General features: G+C 42.2%; 2 protein-coding genes across 4 annotated transcripts in view; one reads left to right on the top strand and one right to left on the bottom strand.

Annotated features, from left to right (window-relative positions):
- Positions 1–3,450: 3,450 nt before the first annotated feature.
- On the top strand, positions 3,451–23,928 carry TM6SF1 (transmembrane 6 superfamily member 1). 3 transcript variants are annotated; one of them, XM_005483397.3, is made up of 10 exons: positions 3,457–3,630; positions 5,491–5,594; positions 6,062–6,159; positions 7,217–7,320; positions 8,171–8,253; positions 9,590–9,711; positions 12,921–13,025; positions 15,054–15,146; positions 16,088–16,207; positions 21,743–23,928. In XM_005483397.3, exons 1-10 carry the CDS (start codon positions 3,539–3,541, stop codon positions 21,932–21,934), a joined length of 1,113 nt encoding a protein of 370 aa, XP_005483454.1. In that variant the 5' UTR covers positions 3,457–3,538; the 3' UTR covers positions 21,935–23,928. The 3 variants fall into 3 exon arrangements, with proteins under 3 accessions (XP_026647090.1, XP_026647088.1, XP_005483454.1); XM_026791287.2 differs by lacking the exon at positions 16,088–16,207 and having other exon boundaries at positions 3,456–3,630; XM_026791289.2 differs by lacking the exons at positions 9,590–9,711; positions 12,921–13,025; positions 15,054–15,146; positions 21,743–23,928 and having other exon boundaries at positions 3,451–3,630; positions 16,088–21,676.
- Positions 23,684–24,937, bottom strand: part of HDGFL3 (HDGF like 3) — a 36,470-nt gene continuing 35,216 nt past the window's right edge. The window contains exon 6 of the mRNA XM_005483396.4: positions 23,684–24,623. Within this exon, the coding sequence (XP_005483453.1) occupies positions 24,618–24,623 (6 nt within the window). The 3' untranslated portion in view covers positions 23,684–24,617. The remainder of the gene's footprint in view (positions 24,624–24,937) is intronic.

The raw sequence follows: 24,937 nt of genomic DNA, 5'->3' as shown, positions 1-24,937 counted from the left end.
AAGACGAGCAGTGCTTCCAAGTGATAAAAATAGTGTCTCTTAATCCTTGCATTGATCTTCATGAGCTTGCTTTAAGGTTCAGCTACCTATGTTTGTTTAGATTACTGTGGATTTAAAATTAAGACAACTGTGTTTTAATATAATGTTAAATAAAAGTAGTCATGGTTTAATGGGCAGTTATTAAAGGCAAGAGGTGCTTCTCAGGCTAAAAGTGGACAAAGATCTAATGGCCAGTTAATCTCCTACTTTGTAGCTGACCATTAATAAATTACCTATTTTTATATTCTCTGCAGTATTTTTTTGCTGGCACACTTACAAATGCCTTCTCAGTCCTGACATCAGTACTGATCTGCCACCGTTTGGTACAGGGACTGGAGAGGAACAACTTCCATGTGTTAAGAAGTGATAAATGTTCTAATCAAGAAGCCAACAAACATCAGCCCAAGCATTTTCATTGCTCCTGAGTTGAGCTTTGCCAGCTGAGGGGCCCCACAAGTGGAATTGGCTTCTTGCTGTGGCCAGGATTCCCAGTGAGGAATGTGACACAAGGCTGATACTTGTGATTCGACAGAGAGTTGGGTTGCCTATTTTGAAATGACTATTTAGACAGAAATTACACAACTTCTGACACAAGGGTGCTGCAGTGTGGTCAAGGATCACCAGTTGTGGCACTGTGCTGCTGAAGGGACTATCTTTCACATGAAACATAAGTTCAGAGCTCCAGGAATCTCTTGTCAATAAATATGATCCTCTGACAATTTCTTCATGTCCGTGTTTTCATTACTCTGTTTTGCTTTCCTGAGCTTCACTGCAGTTTGTGTATGTAATTGTATTTTTCAATCTTCTTCTGACATCTAATATTGCTAAATGGTTAAATAGTTGTTTGATTTTCTACAAGTTAGGGCATTCACATGTCTCATGATGATGTTACCATTTATAAAATTTGGGAAAAAAAAGATTTTGCAACATCAAGAAATGAATAGAATTGAGTATGACAGGGAGCTGGGAGGTTACATTTATTCTGGTGACAGCAGCTTATCAACACTGCTTTCATATAACACTTTGATTAGTAATTGTGTTGTTAAAGACACCCTATTCCTACCTTCATTTTTATATCACTGTTCTGGTACATGTGAATAGAGGGTGGTGTTACAAGCAGTTGAAGTTGAAGTTCTTCTTTCCCCTTCCTCCCCCACAAGAACACTTAGAGTTGTCAAAAATGCATGTGTTAGTTTTTGAGAACTCCTGGTTTTCAAGTGAGGGTGTTGTTTGATCAGTGAGATTGTTTGCTCTTTGACTTAATCTCCAATTTAAGCCAAATTTTGAACTATTTGCCTTTGGGGAAGTTGGTCAGTGGTTTTGGACGGTGCCAACCGAGCAAGTTTTCCTTTTTCTCTAGAATTTGTTTCATCTGTAAAAATAAAGTCAACAAGAATGCTGGTGGTTTTATTTTCTTCCTAAAGCCTGAAATAGAAGCCAGGATATTTTGGCACAGAGCAGGAAGGCCAGAGTTAGAAGGAACTGTAGCGAGAAAAAAAAGATTTCTGCCATGGAAAGTGTGGCACACCAGAATCCACATGTTCAGCTCTGTCGTGGGTGGGCTTGGGAGCCTCCTCTGTCAGGACATGCAAAGGAAGATGGAGCTGGAAGGTCAGCAATGTTTCTTTCATAGGGTGAGAGATGAAAATGAAAGGGGAAAGCATGCCCTTTGGGCAAACATTTCAAACATCCCATTTCAGGGGTCTCTTCTGCCAACAGATGCTGATAATTATTTTTCTATTCAAAAGTGGATAGATCTCAACACAAAAGACTCAAACAATGCGTCTCTACTGTTGAGTTGCTATGAGATTACCACAGGATGTGCCTTGACATTTTCTACTCAGAAGTTTTAAAAGGACTTGAGGGACAAGCTGGGTGCAAATCAGAGCTGGAATATGCTGGCAGGGTGGTAAGGAAGACGTTTCCCATGTAGTGTTTGACTTCAGAGACACAGGAACTGAGAAGCCAAGCTTGAGACATGAATCTTGAGACTGCACTGTGGCAGCTGCATACAAATAAGCAGCCTATACATTTGAAAGCTTGAGAAGTGAACGGCTGTGCATTGAAAGGTAGGCATTTGGAGGTGGTAAATTTAGCCCTGACTCATCCAATGGCAATTTTGACACTTGGGTGGACTAAATTACTTTTGGGAGTTGCATCATGTTTTTATCAGATAGTTTGATTGAGCATGGTTTAACCCATTTGTATGCCTATGGCCATATTCTAGATCTTTCTCACTTGAAATAACTATGCCAGGATTTGTTTGTATAGAATAGATAGTACATTGATATGTTCTGGGTCACCAGGTTCTTTTCTGTGAGTGATACTATATCAATCTATTGCTTAAACGGACCAAATTTACTGTAAAAGACTTGGAATACCCTTTATTGCTCATGGCTGTTTCTGGAAACTAGTGACAGTTTCTTCACAGCTTCGTCCTTCAAATTAAAGAGCTCTTTCCTCTTGCTGGTGTTAACTCCTCTAGTATTTACAAGAGCGCACTCTAAGCCAAGCTCTTCGTGTTTCCCTTGCAGACAGGTGCCCTGTTTGCTCAGCCACCTTAGCAGTCCTGCTTTGTATCTTTTCAGCAGGAGGGAGTCTGAATTGTGCCCATTATTGCAAAAAATTGTGTTAATTCTTCCAGAAGGAGCTTGCCTGGCACGCTGGAAGTGCATTTGCTGTTTTCTTCAGGCAACACATTCTCACTTGCCAACGTCCTGGAATTAAATGCTCAGTAACTTCTAGGAACAGCGGTTTTCATTTCTGTTTGCCTTGCACACGAGGCTCGTTCCACAGCTAAAACTTCAGTGTTGATATTGGGGTATAGGCAAAGTTTGAAGCCAGGAAGAAAAGGCTGATGAAAAAGGTCAAACATACACCTAGGTTTTGCTAATTTTTTTTTGGCACTTAAATGGAAAAGATAAACTCATTTTTTCCCCAACATTTTTAAAACCGCTAATGTCCTTGTTCATAATAACCCAGCTAAATAATGACTCAAAAGAAATGCATAATTTTTTTACGGGTTTCTCAGGGAGTTCCCCACAACCCGGACCAAGGGACCCTCTGTCCATCCGCCACCTCTCATGGCACGGGGTCGCCTCGGCTGCCGCCGCCCCGGGTCTCGCCGTGCCTTCAGCCCGCTCAGCTCGGCTGTCACGGCAGCCCTTGGCACGCCGCCTCCGTCGGTCACCGGAGCAGCGCCCGTGCCCGCGGGGCCGGACCCGCACCGTGTCCCGGGAGGGCGGCATCGCCCGGCGGGCAGTCCCGAGCCGCGGGCAGGGGCGCGGGGCGAGCCCCGGGCGGGCGGGCGGAGGCGCTCCCCGAGCCGCCGGGGGAGCGGCGGGCGGCTCCGGTTTCCGAGGCGGATTTAACCTTTGCGGCGCGGGCGGGGGGGTGCCGGCCATGGGGCGGGCAGGGCCGGGGCGAGGCGGTGCCTGGGGCTCGGCGCCGGGCTGGGCTGGGCTGGGGCGCAGCGCGGCCGCCGCCTCCCGCCGCGGGGATGAGCGCCTCGGCGGCCACCGGCGTGTTCGTGCTCTCGCTCACCGCCATCCCCGTCACGTACCTCTTCAACTGCCTGGCGGCCACCGGCAGGTGAGCGGGACGGGCCCGCGGGGTGTTCGTACCGGAGGAGCGGGGTGCGCGGGGCGAGAGGGGCGAGCGGGGCGGCCTCGCCGCTGCCGGGTGCTGCCCGCGTCCTGTGACGGGAGCCGAGCCGGGATGCGGCGAGAGCGTCCCGGGACTCGCTCGCTGCCGGTGGCCATCCCCGGAGCGAGTCCCGTGTCCCGTGTCCCGCGTCCCGCGGGGCAGCGCCCGCTCCCGCCGGGACCGCGGCCTCCCCCGGCCATTGGCCACCAAACCCCAATTGCGCTTCGAGGCGAGCGGAGAAGCCGCCGGCCCCGGAGCGCTCCCGAGCCGGGGCTGCCCGCGGCACCCGCAGCCGGCGCGCCGCGCTGGGAATGACCCCGCGCCCTCGCCCTGCCAAGAACCGGGATCCCGGCACAAACCGCAGCCTCTCCTCATGGCAAAACCCGCTTCGCTTAAAGGTCTGCGTGGTATTTTGTGGTTCCACAGCCCGGGGTGTTTTGCAACTTTACTGAAAAAATATTTGCTTCTTGTTTTTTGCTACATCTGTTCCTTCCCCATTTTCCTCCTTCTGGCCCATAACTGAATTTTTGTTTCTCATTGCTAGAGTAATGTCAAATAACACATGGTGACTTACTTGATTAGCTGCCAATATTTATTTCAAATTGATAGACTGCAGTGAAAAGTCACTGCAATATTAACAGCTGTAATGGTATGAAGAAATTCATCACTGGGAAAACAGACTAGCAGGAGATTCAAAGCATAAAATAAATCAACAAGCTAGTACTGCTCATCCTGACTTAGAAACTATGTGTGTATATTTTCTGAAATATTTGGTCTTGCAAATTCTTTGCAATAATTTAAAGTCAAGTTTCCCTAAGGTTGATATTCTCATAATATAATTTGTTCATACACAACTTGTTTGCTTGATACAGGGTGGTACTATGTATAAAATGATGTACCAGATATTTTTAGCTTATGCTTCTGGACTTTACCTAATTTTTCCGTTCATTTTTTTCTCTTGCACAAGTGAAGACTGAGGAGGAGAATCTTACCTTAAAGAGAGCTAAAGATAATTTACACCCTTAGATCTATGGAACAATTTTAAACTGCTTTTCCTAGCTTTCATTTTCTTGGAGAAGTAGACAAATTTACTTTGTGACAAAGATTTTTTGTGCTCTATGCCACTCCCACTGTCCATGCAGTAACATTATAGCTCCATCTCCAGGGAAAAGTTCCTTGTGCCTGAGCCCACCTGTGCTGGTCACCGAACCTGCTCAAGTGGTCCTGCCCAGCCAGAGAGCTCTCTGGTAGCATTTCCATAACTGAACATCAGCCCAGGTCCGTCAGAGGTGCCCACACTGCTACTCCTATTCCACGGGACTGATGTGATTTATTTTTGAATTTGTAATCTCCCGAGTAGATAATTTATTACTGAAGTTAGATAAAACGTCCCCAGTGATCCTTTTTGGCCTTGAAATCTCTGTGGGTTTGATCCTCATCTTTCCCTTTAATTTTCCCATAGTTTCTGTTTATTTTAGTTTGAAAACTGATTTTAGTTAGACAAATCTAGATTTCTGGATATGTTGTTTATCTAGTTATTTTCGTATTTTCTTTTTTTAGCTGATCACACATGCAAAGAGAGGCAGATAAATTCTGCAAAACCATAGGATGAATACTATGGCAGACTATGCAATAAACTTTAAAATCTGTATTTTAAATTGTTAAAAGTTGCTTTATGAGTATGTGTGTTTGGGTACAGCTGGCTGACAAAGCAAAATTCTGTCAATTTTTCTTTAAAATTCTTGGGTTTTTTTTTGTTTGGTTTTTTTTTTGTTTGTTTGTTTGTTTTTCACCATACTGTTGCAGTTCCTGGGTGATCGTTGCAGTTGGATTGCTGGTTCTGGTTCTCATTGCTCTGTCAGCTCGCATTCTTGTCAAGAGGAAGCCACCCAAAGACCCCCTGTTCTATGGTAAGTGTGCTGAAGCTGAGTGGCCTGGCTCACCCATGGCTTTGCTCTGGGCTGCTGTGGCTCCTGCACTTGGCCTTCCTCACCTGCAGAAATGACAAGTCATGTTTTCCTCTCTGCTCCTTTCTGCTGTCCTTCCTCCTTTCATTTCACAGTCAAGGCTGTAAACTCCATGTGCCCAAGATTTTGGAAAGGCTGCACAGTCCTTTCTGCAGACACTGACCTTCCATGCAGGCTGTGCCTGCAGCTCCACAGAATTTCACATTCCTCAGAAAAGCTTCCTGAGAGCTGTGTTAACCAACCACTAATTGAAAAATCCTGAGCTATATGGGAAAGTCATATTGTGTGCTGAATAGCTGTGACCTCAAAGTTGACACATCCAGTTCAATAGATCTCTGCCTGACAATGTAGTGAACTGTGTGAATTCCAAGTATTTATTAATTTAATTTTTTCCCTTTTTCCTATTACAGTTTATGCTGTATTTGCCTTTACCAGTGTAGTGAATCTAATAATTGGACTGGAACAGGATGGAATTATTGATGGATTCATGACTCATTACTTGAGAGAGGTAAATAGTAGTTTGGCTTACAAATGTAAATAAAATCTTCATTATAAATAACTTGGTGTAGTATCTGTCACAGAAAAAATAGCCACTCACACATTCAAAACAGTCTTCTTGAATTTTGTAGTTGACCTGCTTTGTTATTAACCTCATTGACTTGCAACCTCCTGACTCATTTGGCAGAAATAATGTAGCTTTCAAGCTCCATTGTTGTTACAGTTAACTTCAGGAACCCTGCTCTGAGTTAACTTCTGTGGGAATTGAAGGGCCTGGACATGATGGCAGAAAACCACAGAGAGCACTCAGGAGTGGATGAGTTACCACACCAAAATGTGTTGCTAAGAAGAAAACAAAATTGCCCCTTTATTTTTGCCTAATCACTTGACCAGAAGGAATGAAAGTAGAGTTAAAAAATGATGAGGCCAGATCCCTAGTCAGCAGAATCTGCTGGCTGCTGAATATCAACATCCACCAAAAATAGCTCAGTAAGAGCTTGACAGGAAAGTCACTGAAGTCATTGAAAAGATTCCATGAACTTAAGTGTGAAATGAGTTGGACCCTACAAGGTTCTATGTTGTCATCCATATATTCATTACTGCTGTAGATCTCTAGGCTGCTAAATATATCTGTGTTTGTTGTATGCTGAATCTATCTTTATTTTGTAGCTTTTTATCACTAAAATATGGAAAAGTCATATTTTCATAATGTGGCTGAGTAAAGCTGGCAGTCGCACACAGGAGTTTCCATCTTGCACCCTTTATTGCAGATGTGGAACTCCTTCAGTTCTGCCTGGCCCTGCCTGGGTCAGCTCTGTGCTGGGAAATGTGCATTGTCAGCCAGAAGCTGAAATGTGGAGATTGTCAGTCAGAAGGGGAGATGTGCATTGTCAGTCGGAAGGGGAGATGTGCATTGTCAGTCGGAAGCTGACATGGGCATTGTCAGTCAGACACTGTACCACTGCTAGAAGGAGCCTTGGTTACTGCTCTGGGCTTGTTTGCTGCTGTCCTTTCTGAGTTGTTTCTCTCTCTCTGAGCTCTGTGTGTTCTCCCTACCCCATTTTCAGGGGGAGCCCTACCTGAACACCGCCTACGGCCACGTCATCTGCTACTGGGACGGCTCTGCGCACTACCTGATGTACCTGCTGATGGTGGCAGCCATTGCCTGGGAGTGAGTCTGGCTGGCCCCTGCTCACCTGCCCTGCACTCTCACATCACCTACAAAGGCCTTTCTTTGCCATGCAGTACTTAGATTTTTGTTTTGGGGTGGTTTCCTGTTGTACACTAAAGCAGCGCTGTTGGAATTTCATTACTTCTAAGGGTTCTGCCCTTGCCAAGTTACCCTCCCTCTGAGCTGACTGAGCCCAGAAAGTGCATGGAGATGCATCCTGCCTTCACCCTGCAGCACACTGTGGCACATCTACATGGCTTTGTGTTAGCTAAAAGCTGAAAGAGGATATGCACTAAAAGCATGTGTGAAAAAAAATTGTTTTTCAAATAAAAAATTTATTATAGAAAAAATGTATTGCTTAGCACCATGATGATCTCTCATCCCTGTTAGAGAGTGACATGAAGTTTAAGAGAAAAAGAAGTTATTTCTAGAGATTCTTAAGCTTCTTGCTGTTGAATAAAGAGCTTCAGAGAGTAAGCACTTAAATTCCAGAGACAAATGTACCTGCTGGTAACAGTAGCATTAACAGCATGAAATTAATTATTAATTGTCTTATAGTTTTGTACAGCCTGTGATGTGCAAACTCGTGCAGTCAGCCTTCAGAGGAGTGACACAACAGCAAATAACTGAGTATGCCCAGAGCTGTGTTGTCCCTGTGGTAACCTTGTCCCACACCAATGCAGGATTCCTCCCTGGTCCCTCTCAGAGGCAGCAATCCACTCTTGACTTGTGGTACAGGTTTTAAAAGCCTCCACTTGGTAAAACACAACTCCAGCAATGACTGTAATATTTAGGGTAGGGAATTTTTAGAAACAGTTCAATAATTATGTCTTGTTTCTTTTTTTAACAGACAAAGCTATAGAACCATTGGTCTCTACTGGCTGGGTTCCATTATCATGAGCATCATTGTCTTTATGCCTGGAAATATTGTGGGTAAGGAACTAATTTATATGACCAGCTTTTTCCTGTGAAACAGTTTCTAAATTCAGATTGTGCTATCTATATTTTAGTGCAGTGTTGGTTCATTTCTGTATTAATATGAAAGAGGTATTTTAGGAATATCAGTAAAGAGATACAAGATATTCTACAATTTAAGTATGAGGAAGAAATGATGGAGACTAGGGAAAAAACCCTTTAAATTTACTTTGCTTTCAAGGAGAAAAAAGCAAGAATTGTGTTTTGATATATCTATTATGTGTTCATCTAAACCAGGTTTAAGTAATGAGACAATAATGTCTCTTAGTATCATAAAAAGATAAATCTTACTTTGCATAAAATTTCTAATTTGCTTAGAAGTCTGACTTTCCAACAGCTTACAAGAGGCACCCAAATCACCTTTAAAAGTCAAATCTGGAAGTTATTCTGTTTTCAAACTAAATTTAACATTCCTATATTCTAACATAAATCTGTACTGATTGCAGTAAAAATATTGACATGAGTGTTACTGGCACGTGATCCATTAAGGGTGAAACCTTTCTCAAGAAAAGATTTCCTTTTTAGCTTAAACTGCTGCAAAGTTGACAAATGCTCAGCTGAGAAAGATGTTGATGTGTCCAAATCCTGCAGTCAGCTTTGGGGAAGGTCACTTTGGTCCTGCTTTTCATGCCAGAGGAGGAATATTCATGGTGCAGGCTGGGGCCAGCCCAGCTCCCTCCCTCCTCTGAAGATAGATCACCACAGAGAAAAGCAGTTTAATGTGACTCTCCTGTCCTCTTTCCTCTTAGAAAGCCTCTCAAGATCGTGCCTGCCACTTTCCTTTCTGGCACACAGAGTAGCCAGTGTCAGAGACATTTCCCTGGTTTACCTGAGGCTGAGGAGAGCTCTCTGATGTTTTGTCTTCAGTACAAACTTGTGGGATAAATCAGCACTTTGGAAAACAAATGCAATATCGGATCTTGAAAAATGGATACATTTTATCCCCCATTTTAAAAAGAACAATGTCTCTGCTTGAAGCAGGTTCCATTGAGATGTTTGAAAGCTGTCCCATCCTATACCCAATGCAGTGACAGATGTGGCTTCCCATCTTCTCAAACAGTCCCTAATTCAGAAATGGCTCCCTGTCTCTTTTATGGGCTCTTTTACCAGTGCCTCTACTTCTGCTGAGGATGTGATTTTCAAGAGGATTTGTGTGTTAACAGTGATTTCTAATGTTTTATGTTTATTTGCATTACCATAGTTGCTTCAGGTTTGATGTTACGTAGCATAATTTTTAATTCTTCTGCAACAGAGCTTACAGATTCTCATAAATCTTGTAATAATTTTTCAACAGGCAAATATGGAGCAAAAGTGTGTCCTGCAATTTTCCTAAGTATCCCATATGTCTGCCTGCCCATATGGGCTGGGTTCAGGATTTATAACCAACCTTCAGTGGCTCACGACACTCCAGTCAAGGTAATTCTGTTGTATCTCAGGGCTGGCTCCTCTTAGGGCAGCTGAAACAAGCTGGCTTTTTCTGGTGGGTTTTACAGGTCCCTGGTGAGCATGGAATGTGCTGTGACTGCTCACTCTTATGACAATTGCTGTCTGGCTTTGAAGACTGCAAAAATATCTATACTGCAGGATATTTCATTATGGTGGAATAAAGAAAAAACAAAAGAATCTCATGTCTGGAGTAAGGAACCCATTCATAAGTGTAATTGTATTCCTAACCTCTACCTATTCAATTTCTGTCTGATTCAGTTTCTTAGCTGATAAAAATAATGGCATTTACCAGCTTCTTAAAGCACCACAAAATCCTGTAGACACACTGCAGGAAAGCACTCTTCTGCAGATGGCTTACAGATCTCATGTAATTTAAAAAAAATCTTATGTGCTTTCTGTAATATTGGATTTTACAGGTGAGACCCTGTACATAAATTGATACAAAAATTCTTTACACATTTCTTGTAAAAATTCTGTAAAAACTTTTACTTAAAACTTTTTAGACTTCTGCCTTTGAAATAGCTAGATGTGTTGTAATAAGATTAACTGAGCCATGAAAATAATCTATCAATAGTTTATGCACTGTTTTATAAAAAAAAAGGTAAAAACCCCCTGCAGTACATAGCACAGAACAGATTTTTAGCTCTTAGCTGCTGTAGGCAAGCCAGTTTATTGCTGCAGCACTCCCCATCAGTTGTAAGCAATAGAATCAATTAATATTTTTGCATCACAGGAGCTCCTGTGGTTCATTCTGTCCCTGCAAACAGGGACAGAGGTGAAGGGTTGGTGGCTGCTCAGAGCCAGCAGGCAGCCGGAGCGTGAGTGGCACAGACAGAGTGACAGCAGGACAGACAGCACAGACCTGCCCAGAAACACAACAGCCAGCCAGCCCTTCTTAGGAGGAGAGAGAAGCACAGAGGGATGCTCATCTCTCCTCAGGGCTGAAGAACACCTACAGAAGCACAGGTTTTAGGGCAAATCCCTATGGAAGGCAAATTGGAGGAATCTTCAGGTGCTAAACGTCCTGCACAGGCTCACAGGAGCCACCTGCCCCATCCCAAATCCATTTGAATGATTCATTTGAAGGAGACTCTATTCCTGGCCAGAAGCACTTTCTTTAGACTCATCAAGTGTAGTTAAAGGTAGTGATGGCAATTTTTTACTGCACACATCAGTGGGAGCAGCCATGGATGAAGGATTCACTTTGTTTTCCTGGTATTAAGAATACTACAGAAATAGACATTATAGAAAATATGTGATGGACTGATTACTTGCTGAAATACAGCCATGCTCCTGGGCTTGCCAGGAGATAAACTGCTTACCTAGGTTTGATATTTTAATTTAGTATATATTTCAGAGAAACTTAGATTTAATATTCTATTTCAAAAAGAGAGTTCAGGAAAAGCTGATGACCTGAAAATTTAACATTGCACTTCTTTGTGAATCCTTTCCTGGAAACCTAAACTTTCCTGCCTAGAAGGTTATAGAAAAAGCCTTGAGTTCTTTCACTGGGACCTCATAGCTCACCCAAGCTGTTTGTTTTTTAGAAGTTGTATTTAGTCTTCACAGGTAAATTATGCTCCATATCTGAGCATGCCTTTAAATCTTAATGTTACTACTCATGAATTTTTCATGCAGCTCTTTCAGTCCCAAATTAAGAATTGTTTCCAGGAAATAATTGTGTTTAATGCTACTAATCAGTGAGATAATCATTGTAAGTCCTGAACATATCAGTAGCTCATTTGGAATTAGCTGTAAAATTAAACTTTTTTTAACAGTAATTATTCAGAGTTGGAATTAAAAGGTTTAGGAAGAAAATGTAGCAATGGTTTTAAACATGCTATTATTAGTATATAGGAAAATACTGACACGAAAGCAACAGAAGCAAAGTGTGTTCTGTTGGCCAAGGTATACATTGCTATAATATTATTACAAACCTGTTAGTTAAAAAAATAATCACTGTGGGGGTAGAGGAAAGGTGTTCAAGTTCTGGTTGCTTTCATTGTGCTTGCAAGATTGTTTCTCCTGTTTAAATGACTTTATTGTGAGTATCTTGATCCTGTGTGCTTTTAACTGTGCCCCTGCATCCTAATTTTTGTTCTGCACTTTGGAGACAATTCCACAAGTGTATAACAGGAAGGAAATCAGGTTTTTCTTTTGCTGCCTGCATGCCAACAAGCGGCCAATAAAAAGGAAGAGGAAATGAGTAACACACATACACGGGGAAGTTTTCCCCCTGAACAGCACAAAGATACTCTGATGTGTTTATAATTTTGTCTGTGCCTGCACAGTGCAGACAGTGTAGCTCAAATGATTTCCATGTAGGTTTTATTGTAGGCAAAGAGATGCCTTTGGTTCCCCCAAAGCACCTTCCCCATTAGACATGGAAATGCAGAGTGGGATCCCTCCTCTCTGTCCCTGCAGCAGGGGATTCCTGTGCTGAGGAAAGGAGGCACAAGGCCAGAGCCAGGCCTTGGAGCTGCCTCAGTGCCACCCCAGGAATTCCCAGGGTTCAGGGACAGAAGAGGAAGGGTTTCCTCATACTCCATACACACACAGATTTCATTCTCTATTTCTGCACTGCACACTGACATACAATATTTGCTCACTGAACTCAGCAGAGGACTCAGCCAGCCACAGAAAAGCTTTTATTTTATGCCAGTGATAGTCCATTAGTTTTAATAGTGTCACAAGATGCTGAAAACCAGCATTCAATAATGAGATGGATCCAGTCCTTTTACAAAGCATACTAGATTGAACTTCAAATGTCTGAGACAAACCTACATTTCCAAGGCTTTTCTACATAGGGACATTCAGGAAAACAAATGATTTCCAATTACAAAAAGACAATTCTGAAGAAGTTATGCTGCTTTAGAGCCTTAGGTGATTGCAGAGTTAGTGGTTATTTGATTTAGGTTGCTTGAAATGACACTAATCTGTATTGAGTGGCTTCACTTGGATCCATCCATTTCTAGAGTTTACTCAGATGAATGTTCCTCACTACATCCTATAAAGTCTGGAGTTGCCTTTCTAGGTGGGAATCTTTCTGTCTCTGGAATCAGAGGACAGATGGGATGTTTTGTGATGTTTCACCCCTCCAGCCTGTGTGCAGGGGCTGCTCTGGGGTGGAAGGCAGTGCCAGGAGCAGGATGTGCCCACAGCCCTGTTCTGTGTTGCAGGTGGTTCAGGAGGTGCAGAAGAAAGGACTCCTAAGGCGACCAATAGATTTAATGCTAGCTGCATACCTCATTCTGGCCACGGGCTTTTGCATATTCAGGGGCATGGTAAGTTGAAGATATTTTAATAATTTAAGCCAATTTTCAGTCGAACTTTTAAATTTGAGTCTGTATGAAAAAGCACTTACATTGTGGTCAGGGGAAATCCTGTAACATTTGGGTTCAAACAGGCCTCAGATGCAAAAGGATAAATTATATATGATAACTATTGGTGCTTTGCTTCTCCATTTTGTGCTGTGTGCAGCATGTTTTTTCAAAAGGAAGTGCACAACCACCAGAGTAAATAGCATCCCAAGAGGAAATCAACATGACCTAAAACTGTTTTCATTGGTCTGTTGTTCCATTTATGGCCCAAAACATGGAGACAAAGCAACTAAAGTAATTCTGTATTCATGTTTTTCTAAGCAGTAATGCATATTTAAAATTATATACAAAACCAAGTTAGTTACACTGCATGAGATAGAGGAGAACATTTCCACCTAAAATGAAAAAAAAAAATCCATGTTGTGAACAACACACATTGTTTCTACTTACCAAGAGACAATTTTTAAAAATGGTTGCTCTCTAAGCATAATTGATTGAATCAAAATTTCTGAGGGAAGGAAGCAGAACTGAAAATGCCTTCAGGAGTAAATCCAGTCATAGGTAAATCTATTCCCTTGTCAGCTCTAATGCATCTTCTGTCTTAAGCAAAATGAAACTTGTGTATCATTCAGTGAGCACAGTTCAGATGTTTGGGCATCTCAGATAACTGCTTGCTTGCTTGATTTGTAGATTTGATCCTTTCTAGAATAATTCAAGTAGGAGGTGATGATAAATACCCAGCAACATTTTATTTACCTAGAGCAGATTGTCCTTTTGTAGTTGTGCTGCTCACATTCCTCTCTCACCTCCTGTTTCTCTAAAAACCTGCCTCTCAGAAATATTTTATCTTCTAATTTGTCAGACTGCTTTATTTCCTATAGATCATGTGACTTCAGAGAACCACTGATACAAGTTAAATAAGCTGGTTTATCTGTAATTTCATTTGTGGAAAATATTGGTCTCATACTTGGTTCTGCAGTCCCACTTTGTTTCTCAAGGAATTTTTTTTGTTGATTTTGAGACTGTGGTCATTTCCTTATAGATTTCCCTCACCAAGCAGGAATTGCTTACTGGCCTTGATTATTTGTACAGAAATCAACTGAACTTCTCTGTGTAAGGTGCAGGAACCATAATTTTGTGCAGAAGTTCATAAAACACAATCCATTATAGTCCATTCAGAAGCAAGACCTTTCTTTTCCCACCAAGCCCATGTGGGAAAAGAACAGGGAGGAATATTGACTGCAAAGTTTTGCATTGCCCCCTCAGAGTCACACACCAAATGCACCTGAATCTGAGCTGTGCAGAATTTCCTGTTCAGCCCTGTAGCTCAGGCATTAACGATGCCACAGACAAGCCCAGGGACCTGCTCACATGCACTGCTAGCTCAGTTTAGAGCAGAATGTTTTGTAGTAGTTTTAAGGCCTACCACAAAAGGTGAAATCTTTGCAATTTATCCATGTTTATTCAGAACTTTTTATTCCTATAGGCATGTAAAATGCAATAACCCTTCCTTTACTACTCTCAAACATTATTACTTTAAGTAACACCTGTCTCGTGCATCGCTCTGCACTGCTGCCTTGTCCCAGTGCAGCTCTTTTCTTGGATTACACCCATAGCTTGCTATCCTAAAACTGGGTGCTTATCCTGAAGTTTCCACTCTTAGAGCAATTTTCCATTGGAAAGTGCATTTGGTGGGATCAAAGGCTATTTATCAGAGCAAATCAATAGCAATTATATTTTTACAACAGCACAGTCAACTGACTAAATTCTTTCCCAGTCAAAATCTTCAAAGCAGGCTGCCAGCCCTTCCTCACAAACCCACTGAGTGGGAGCTGAGAGGGCTGCATTTCCCCTTTTATTTGGTGATCACATGGATCACCTTTGCCAGCTCTGTGCTGCAGACCATGAGCACACCCCTAGGGCTGGTAACACCAGGTTGGCTGGTTTCAGAACAAATTGGTCACTGGAAGTTGTTTTAAAACCTCTTGTCAGATTGCCCTGGACTGCCCTGCGGAGCTGTGCCGCCTGTACATCCAACTGCACGAGCCCTACATAAAGGATCCTGCTGCCTACCCCAAGCTCCAGGTAAAGCAGGGAGTGGGAAGGAGGGATTTGCGAACAAGGATGAAGCCATCTCCGAAGGCTTCAATATGGGAATTATCATTCATGGCAAATTAAAGGGTATTTTTTAGTACCATTTCTAGCTATTGTAGGATACCAGCTCCTCGTGATAAGCTTAACTTAGGTTCAAATTGGTTACATGAAGCTTCACATCCTAATTACTCAGGGTTCTTTTAACACAGCCCATGAAACAGATCTGTGTGCTTTTTATGTTCATTTCCCCTCCTTAGAAAGGCAAAACAGACTTTCAGTCAGGAATCATGGAGCAAGAAGTGGTGCAGTAGGACGAGATTCCTTAGGCTCACATTGCACTGCCATCCCCAGGGACACACTCTTGAAAAAGGGCACTGCACACAAAAATCATTGCAGATGGGGGGATGTTGTGCTTTAGTTCTGCAGAATTTGATGTTCACATTCTTTTGCAAGCCTGGCTGCTGCACAGGGACAGGGCCCAAAGCAGTCAGAGGACACAGGAGTGAGGAAATGAGCAGAAAGCAAGTGTCACTGCTGGATGAGTTCTTCCTGGGAAAGGGAGGGCATGGGAGAGCTGTGTCCCACAGCTCCCAGCTGGGAGTGCAGTGGGGCCTGACAAAGGCTCCCTGTGTTAAGGAGTTAAGCCAGGCCATGCTTTTTGGCATGGTCTCAGGATAGTAAGGGGCAGGAATACACGTCTTGGATGAAGGGTGTGCGGATGGGGCAAGGAGACAACAGCCACCCATATCAGAGGAGACCCTAGGGTAGCTTGGTCCAGTCAATAGCATCCAGGTGTGACAAAATAGCCTGGGAATCATTGCTGCCAGAAGTGTAGCTTTGAGTGGTCTCAGCTTCTCAGTGAGCAGCTTACTGGTTTTTAAATGCACCTCCCTCACACTGCAGAGGAACTGATATTTGTGTTTGGAATGCAGATGCTGGCATACATGTTCTACTCTGTGCCATACTATGTGATTGCTCTGTATGGCCTGCTGGTGCCTGGCTGCTCCTGGATGCCTGATCTGACCCTCATACATGCTGGAGGACTGGCTCAGGTATTTCTTTGCAAAATCTTCACTTTTAAATTACATTATAATAAGTAGAGACCTATGGAAGAATAAGGGGCCCAGGGCTTGATCTTCCCATGTAGGTTTAGTGCCGATGTCACCCAGATCACCTTTCAGACCTGTAAAAACCCCTTAATTTAAGAGAGTGAATAATCAAATCTACTACTCTCTAATGACCACATTCTTGCTTTAGCAGACTTCTCTCCTTCTACACAATGCTTTTATTGGGCTCATTTAAACCTTAATAAGCACCATGCACTCTTTAGCTGGCATCATGAAGGAAGGCCATCTTAAAGCTGTGACAGGCAATCTTAAAAAAACCCAACAAAACCCAAACACAACACAACAGCACAATACATTGTTTCCATAATATGTGTTGGTCAAGTAGGTAGTTTGAAATATACAAAGAGAAAAAGTATCTCCTTGTCACACAAAATGTACAATATCAGTGGAAGATGTTGAGAGAACTCAGGGAACCTCCTGGGCCAAAAACCACAGTAACACTCAAAAGTGTTTGTGTTCCCAACAGCAGACAATGATCATTTTTCTTTTACTCATTCCATTCTGGTTCCCTTAAATAAACAACTGTAGTTAATTACTAAATGGGGCTGATGCTTATGAGAAGACTGACCAAAACAATTCAACAGGAACTAGTAAATGACTTATGAGAGACAGATGAGCATTAAACAGATGATACACAGGGACAATTGGTTTGTTCTGTACGTAGGAAATGAAATGTGAGTGCTCAGAACATCCAGACAACACAGAAAATAAGCACAATAACCCTGCCACAATAGTGACAACATAGGGACACAGCAACAACTGCAATTCAAATACCACTATCAGAAAAACACAAACCAACACTTGGTTCCTTGGGTCTGAGATAATCATAGATACAAACTAAAATCCACTTTAACTGCCCAGTAAGAAGGGTGGAGTGGTATTTTCTATTTGGGAGCAGTTATCACAGAGAATAGGACTTCTTTTTTCTTCTCTACCAGTTTATAGAGAATCTTGAACTATCATGTGATATCAAAACAGAATCTGGCAAACATTAATGAGGAAGTTTAGATGCTCAAAAGGTATCATAAATATTGTACAACTGTGTTTGGCCAAAATTTAATTAAAAAAAAAAAAAAAAAAGCACAAGCTAGCTAAGTAGGCAAGGCTGTGTTGGGAACTTCCTCTACTGACAGATTACTCAGGTTCCATAAATTGCCCAGATAATCAGGGAAAAAAAACACTCCTTCAAAGATTTTTTAACACAAGAGAAAGTAAATCAGAAGTCCGAGTGTGCCAACTATCACAACCTTGCAAACTTACCAGAAACCTCAGCCTCCCAGTCTGCTTGGTTTGGGTTTCCCCCCGCCCCACCCCTTTTATATGTTTTCTGTAACAAATAATCACTTTTTTTCTTTTTTTTAACAGTCCTTTGTACCTTTTGTACCTAAACTTTGTTGCTGAAGTCTAAAACCCCTCTGTTGTTCTTTGTGGTTGTGCCTCAGGATGTGCATTTACACATTAGACTCACACCCAACATTTCCCATTTCACTGTTTAAAGCTCGTCCTGGCACCAGCAAATGCTGTGGGCTGACAGAAACTGATTAAGAGAACTCTATGTTTCTGTTCTCTCTTCCTATTTTATCTTGCTTCAAAAAACAGTTCTTGACATTTGGGAGGTTTTTTTTTGTCATTTTGACTTTAATGCTCTGCAGGATGAACTTCAGTTATCCTACAAGTGCACATGATTTAATTGATTTGAGTTAGTAAACTGTGACCAACCTGGGATGTAAAATGCATGTGACAAAAAATTGAGGGCTCTTTCTTGATTATTTGGGTGCTTTGTCATTGTGAGGCAAAAACCACATTTACAGATTTGTCTACTGTTACCTTAAGTTAAAACACTTAATTGATAATTAAAACACATGTAGTTACCAAAACACATTTTCTTCCTCTCACACACAAGGTCCAGTAAAGCTAAGTGTCTCAGGGGGGAAGCAGTGGGCACTGCTCCCTGGGAATGAACACTGCTCCTACAGATGGGGAACATGGAGATTTTAATAATTTTTATTTCTATCATTATCACGTACTTTTTACAAAAACAAGTCATAAAATACCATGTGATGCATCTAAACTAAGACCCTCCAAAGTGCCTACTAGCCTTTCACACAGACAGACACGTGCTGATTTTCAGAATCACAAATAACTCTCAGCTGAAATGACTCCATTACTAACATTCAGACTCCAAAACCAGTTGTGACCCAATAATTAGACTTTCTGAAGCTTCAGGAGGAGCTCTTTGAATTTCATATGAGTGAAGTACCAAGAGCTTTGATTACACAAAAGGGTTGGAACAGCCTCTGAACTTAATTAAACCGGTATTTCCCTATGCAAGTGAGCCACGTGAGAAGGATGAAGAGCCACAGCCTTACTAGCCAAAATCAGTCTCACCAACTCTCTGCAGCCCATTTCTCTGTTTTGTAGAATGTAGAAAGTTTACCCCTACTCCCTCTTAGTGTTTTCCATAACTCTGCCTTTTTTGTGGCTACTTTCTGCAGTGCTTCTTGTCTACCAGAGACCCTAAACCCAAAGAACATGTTTTTCTAGGTTACTCCCCTTCTATTTGATGGCTTTGTTAGGCTCATGAGACCAGGTCCAAACCCTTCCAAAGTTACAGTCTTTGCCTGATTTTAGTCAGTCTTAGAGAGAAGGCACAGAGTGAAGAAGGACTCCTAACCTTTTTCTGGGTCTTTCCTCTGTCCTTAACTGCAGGGTAAAAAACACTTGAAATACTGCCTATGATTAGGCAACAAGGCAAAAAATACTGTAAAAATTCCAAGTGCAGACTACTTCATAGAGACAAGCAGGCCAGTGAGAAGCAGGCAGACACAGGCTGCAGTGTCCAGCAGCTTCCACCTGCTGGGAGTGCCCGAGGAGCAGAGTGGCCAAGGCTTCAGGGGTGAAAAAGGCTGCATACTGGGCATGTAAGGCTACCTTAGGACGATACCTGCAGCATCTCATCTGGTGGATTTCTCAGCCAAGGCTCAGGGATTTGTTGGAGCCTCCAAATTCTCCACTCGGAGAGGGGATCAGTAACAGAAAGCACTGAGGAATGGCTTATTCGCTGAGAGACCCCAATGACAGCAAGGTAACAGTAGACTTAAGGTTTCATCAGCCTACTGCAGACAGGCACAGAGCTCTGCAGGGACTGACAGCTCAGAATTTGGGGTTTGCTGCCAAACTCCCCAGAATTTGGGGTTTGCTGCCAGTCTGCCTGAAGGGAGAGCAGCACTGGGCCACTGCTGAGTGAGAGATCTGCTTTTAACACATATCCCCTGCTCCAAGTAAGAAAAAAAAAAAAAGAGGGGAAAGAAAAAAAGTAGCAGCAGAGAACAGTCATGAAACAGAAATACAGGATATTAAAGACATAACACAATTTTCACAGAGGCAAATCAAATAAATTTAAAAAAAAAGACCTAAATACAGACCTAAATATCCTCCTTGGTAATGAAAGAAGAAGCCATGTGTTACAGTGAAAAACAAGTCTAATAAAAAATAACTTCATTAGATGGTGCATCATTAACCACTAAAAATCTTTGTAAGCTACAGACAGGACATCATGTTACTGCTTTTTGGTTTTACAACAATTAAAGCTCACTAATGCGCCACAACTCTTATAAGAGACAAGACCACACAGTAAGGCTTAGATACTTGGGCATCTTGGAGGCTCTGGGAGTTCTGGGTTTCAGAGGCATCCCCTTAGAGCTCCTTCTGACAAGGTTTACTGTGAATTGTGAGAAATTTACAATCAACTTAGTCTGAAGCACAGCTGGCCACGCTCGCAGGCAGGCAGGCCTCACAATCCTCACAGAGAAGGAGCAGCTTTGCATCTTCTTCACCCCAGACAAGGCTCTAAAAATGCAGCCCAGAGGCTCTCGGTGCACCAGAGAGCCCAAACCTCCTGCCTGCAGCCTGCTGTCTGTCTGTCTGTCTGTTCCTCTGCTGCCCTGTGCTATGAGGGGGCTTTGCTGCAGGCCTGATCCGGCTGCCGGGGCTGAGGAGGCTCCGCCAGCAGGGATTGAAGCAGGGTTGGCAGCAGGTGTGACAGCATGGGTTGCAGCAGGGGTGGCAGCAGGGGTTGCAGCAGGGGTGGCAGCAGGGGTTGCAGCAGGCCCACCCAGGTGCCAGAGGCAGGGCCTGCCTGGGCAGGTGAGAACAAATGGGCTGCAAGAGACAGAGTGAGTTACCAGGCCGATATAAAAAGGCTGCTGACAATGTGCCCCTGAACATCTGTTTGCAGTGCAATAGCTATTTACAGAAACATGCTAAGTGGCACTCTGCTGAAGTGTGTTTGTATTTGATTTCGTTGATTACTTTGTTTCCTGGCTCAGGTTTGCTCAATGAGCTCTCCCAATTCAGTTGAGGTGGTTGGAATCACCTGAAACCAATTTCTGTTTCTGTTTTGATGGATGGTCTCAGCCTAACCTTTTGCTGGGGTGGTGTATTGAGACACCTGCACTTTATTTCCCCTGCACTTTTTTTCCCCTTCTACTCTGCTGTGACCAGAACCATGTTCTACCTGAGGCCAAACTGACTCCTGCTGAAGCCAGAACAGAGGATGTGATTTGGCCATAGTGTACTCCTCTGTGTTCCTAAAATCCTGGTGTCCCAGTGCTCTCCTTATGGTCAAATTGATGTTCATCTTCTCAGATCTCCTCTGCTGCTAGCTAACTAAATAGTAATTAAAAAATTGGACACACAATAGTTAATGTGAATGAGCAGTGGCTTGAAATAGCAGGTAACAGATGGAAACAAAAGATACCGACTATCCTGACACTTCTATCTTTAAATGTTTGTTTATGCTAAAAATATGCTTCAGGCCAGCAAGCCTGTCTGTGCCTATAACCTTCACTGTATGCTCAATTTATGCTTCAAACCAGCCCAAGCTTGAAACCCAAATATTGCAGACATTTTCTGAACTCATCAGGAGTTGTGGGATCAGATGCTGGAACAATCTGGGTTTAAGATTAAGAAGTCCAAACCCAAACCAGAACCCTAACATAGGTTCCAAGACTCTCCTTTCTAACTTTACTCAGAGGGAGTGTCTCGCTGCTCCCACAGATGCCAAACTCCCAACAACCCTCCCAGGCAGGTGGGTGAGAGCCCTTGCCCTGCAGGGATGTGGCCACTTTTTTGGGGATCCTCTAGCATAAATTATGACCCAGCAAGCCAGGGTGGAATCCTGTACCTGATGAAATTATCAGTGCCACCATGTGCATAAAACAAACCTCTTAGCATGCCACTGATGGTTCCAGTTATGCCTCATACACCAAGATATTAATGATTTTAGTTTAGACTGTATTTTTATACCACTGTGCAAAAGTATGATGGATAATTCTGGAATAAGGGCTGGCTTGGAAAATGTCACTGGAGATGCAGACTTGCACGTAGATTATGCTATCTTTCCAAAAATATACATCAACTTTACCTTTTTTTAATATATGTGTTATATACACACCACAGGCTCAATTTTCCCATATTGGTGCTTCTCTTCATGCTCGAACTCCTTACATCTACAGAGTCCCTGAAGAAGCAAAAGAGTTTTTCCTGATATTGAACATAATGTATGGGATTCTTCCTCAGCTGTTCGCTTACAGGTGTGTCAACAAGCCAGAGTTTTTCATGAAACCAAAACAAGAAGAAAAACCAGAATAGCAGAACTGTTTCCAGCTCCTGTCCTTGGCTATGTATAGAGTTGGGTTGGGATGTAACTGAAGTGCTCAGATGGAACCCAAATGAGGCGTGTAAGATGTGTAAAATTGCACAACTGTGTAGTCGCACGGGCCGCTCTGTTTATCCTACTGAAAAAGGGAAAATAAAGACAACTGCCTTTAGCACCACTTCTCAACATTGTGACTTTGCAGTGCATTGCCAGTTCCCACAGCTATTTTTAAGTAAGCTGCTTTGACAGTTTTAGAAATACTGCATGAAGTTAAATAATAATAATGATGTCAGTGTTTAGCCTCCGCACGCTGAGGAATAGCAGTGCTAGCAGTCCCTGCTCAGAGCTACTGCACAACATGAAGGTCAGCATTGTGAAGCATGAAAAATTAACATACATAACTCTGTCACATGCACATGTTTTATTTGTCAAAAAGTATGTCTTGTGGGTCGACCTTGTTAAAAATCCCAAGAAATCTTTTAAGAAGCAATCAACTCTTATGGTAAGACTCCATATATGATAAGCAAATCATATAGTTTTGTTAATTCCCTTCAGGATTCACTTCTGCCAGGACTGCTCACCTGCTTGAAGCTGAGCAGGTGCTCAGCAGCACTTGTGGGCTGGGCACAGAGGGCTCTGAGCCTCAGAGCTTGTGTGTTCCAGAGAGGAGGGGTTTTGGCTGTGTCTCTGCAGCTACTTTTGCTAATGCTGCTGGCTCAGAAACAAGCAGCAGCCGACACAGCGACCTTGGTTTGGGCAGCTTACGTTTCTATTTGCAATTACAGCTATTTCTATGCCTTCTATGTGTATTTATATTAAAAGCAGTACACCTAGTGCCTTTCTCACAGATGAAACTAGCTGATACGTTTTAACTGGAAACACTTTATTTTGGGTTTGTTGACTTCTTGGTGTTTGGATTGAAAGAATTTGAAGTCTAATCAGTAACAAGGAAGCAGCTGACATGCCTGTGTGCTGCACCCTACACGAAGGGACCTTCAGAGCACTGAGAAATGCAGGCTGTAACACTCTCCTGCTGAACACTGCCGTGTCAGAGGAGAGCCCCAGGTTTTACACCTCCAGCCAAAGGGGCAGCTCCAAAACAACCACAGCACACCTCAGGCAGTGCTTGCTGGCACCCAGCATCCCTGGTGCAGCTCCTCAGGCTTTGGGACAGCTCCATCCCAGTGCCTCTTCCCAGGGAAACAAACCCAGCTGGGCTCTCACAGGCCGTGCTGGCTCACAGACAGCTGTTTGAGCCTCTGATGTTACTTCTGATGTCTGGAAAGAAACTTTGAATACATTCAAGGTGAATTTAATGACCTCCTGTTATCCAGAAATGGCAAAGTACAGAAAAAATAAAGATCTCACCTGCACTTGTATCTATTATGGTCAACTCATGTTAACAGAATGTTTTGCTTTAATACTTGACTTACATTAATACCTCACATTATTACACGTATGAAGCCAAATATGACGCTAACTTAGTTGCTTACAACCTCAAACCTTACTCCCAATACACATTCCAATAAATTTATTCTGTAAAAACAATACATTTTTTTGTTTCCTTTTTGTTTTGTTTTGGTGTTTTTTTTGGTTTTTTTTTCCTTGTGTTTTTTTTTTTTTAGTTTTTTACAGTAAACTCATCAACTACAAACCTTGAATACGCAAAAGATGTTCCAAGGACAAGCATAACAAGGATTGATAAAACCAGACTAAATATGTTTTCACAATAAAAGCTGGCATAAAAATAAATAAAAATCTCTATTATCACAATAGCAACAATAATGTACACAGAGTAATGGATTTGGAATGCTTACTTACTAGTCTAGTTCTATTTCCAAAAGGAAAAAAAAAAGCCAGAATGACAGCATCCTTTTTTAAGCCTTTCATTATTTAAAATTGATGTTTTGTTTTGGTTTCCCATAGGGCTGTATATCACAGTAAGCTTAAAAATGGAAAGCATCCAAATGAATGATTTCAAATTGTGTTGGCATTGGAAAAATCCTTGTATTAATCTAAAGAAACACAAAAAGACTTTCACTAACTCCACATATAGGAACTAAGTCAGATAGTGTACATTACATCATGGTTTGGAGAAGTATTAAGAGTATAACTAGCTAGGTACTTCTAATAAGGAAAGGTATTTTATTACATTATTGAACTTGGTGGTGATTTCAACTGAAGAAGAATTTTTCTTTCATGTTGTAAACTGATCAAAACCCAAGAGAGAATGGATTTAGGAAAATTTAAAATTATGTCTGTACGTGGAAGATTATTGTAGCATTGTATGGAGGGGACTCATTTCTAAGATTTAGTTGTGTTTAAAAATGTTGATTTAGAATGATATAATTTGGAGTTATGCCTTTTCTGTCTCGAAAAGGAATCTAAAACATGTTCAAGTATGCGATATCTTCATAAACCTCAGCCACTGGAAAAGGGCAACTTCATGCAACCAAATAATATGAAAATCAAAAAGTAACCCTTAGAAAAAAGGGTAAAAATGTCATTTCTGCAAACACAACAGATAGGAATGTGAATAATGTGCATACAAACTGGGATGCTGTTGATGGTACTAATGAACAGATGTGGTGACTCATATCAAATCCAAGAATATTAGACAACCAAACATGTAACCTTCTTGTGTTTTCCCTTAATATTCAGCAGTCATTATGTTGGTTAAGTCTGAAAGAGAAAGAGAAAGAAGTCACATTTAATGTAAGAAATAACATGCTGCATCAAACTTGATACAATTGATATTATATTTCCACACTTCTTAGTCACAGGTACAAGTAACCACCTGGTCCATTCAAACAAATTTTTTTCTAGAGAAAACTGCTTTGTTGCATCAACCAAACATATCACTACAAAATATTAATGAGCACAGTTTAAAAGTAAACATTTAGGCTGTATTCAATAAGCAGTTCCAGTGATATATGTGGGTGGGTTTTCCCCCAGTCACTCCATTACAAACCTTGTAACACACTTGAGGCACAACC

Source organism: Zonotrichia albicollis, chromosome 11, assembly GCF_047830755.1.
Source record: "Zonotrichia albicollis isolate bZonAlb1 chromosome 11, bZonAlb1.hap1, whole genome shotgun sequence".
In the NCBI taxonomy this organism is placed as follows: Eukaryota; Metazoa; Chordata; class Aves; order Passeriformes; family Passerellidae; genus Zonotrichia; species Zonotrichia albicollis.
The sequence above is the reverse complement of the archived record's forward strand: the minus strand, read 5'-3'. Positions and strand labels throughout refer to the sequence as shown.

Bases quoted from the DNA above. Each gene is read 5' to 3' on its own strand.
- TM6SF1 (XM_005483397.3), top strand. From the start codon at position 3,539: ATGAGCGCCTCGGCGGCCACCGGCGTGTTCGTGCTCTCGCTCACCGCC. The intron at 3,631-5,490 runs GTGAGCGGGACG...ATACTGTTGCAG, and splicing joins TGCCTGGCGGCCACCGGCAG to TTCCTGGGTGATCGTTGCAG. The intron at 5,595-6,061 runs GTAAGTGTGCTG...TTCCTATTACAG, and splicing joins CAAAGACCCCCTGTTCTATG to TTTATGCTGTATTTGCCTTT.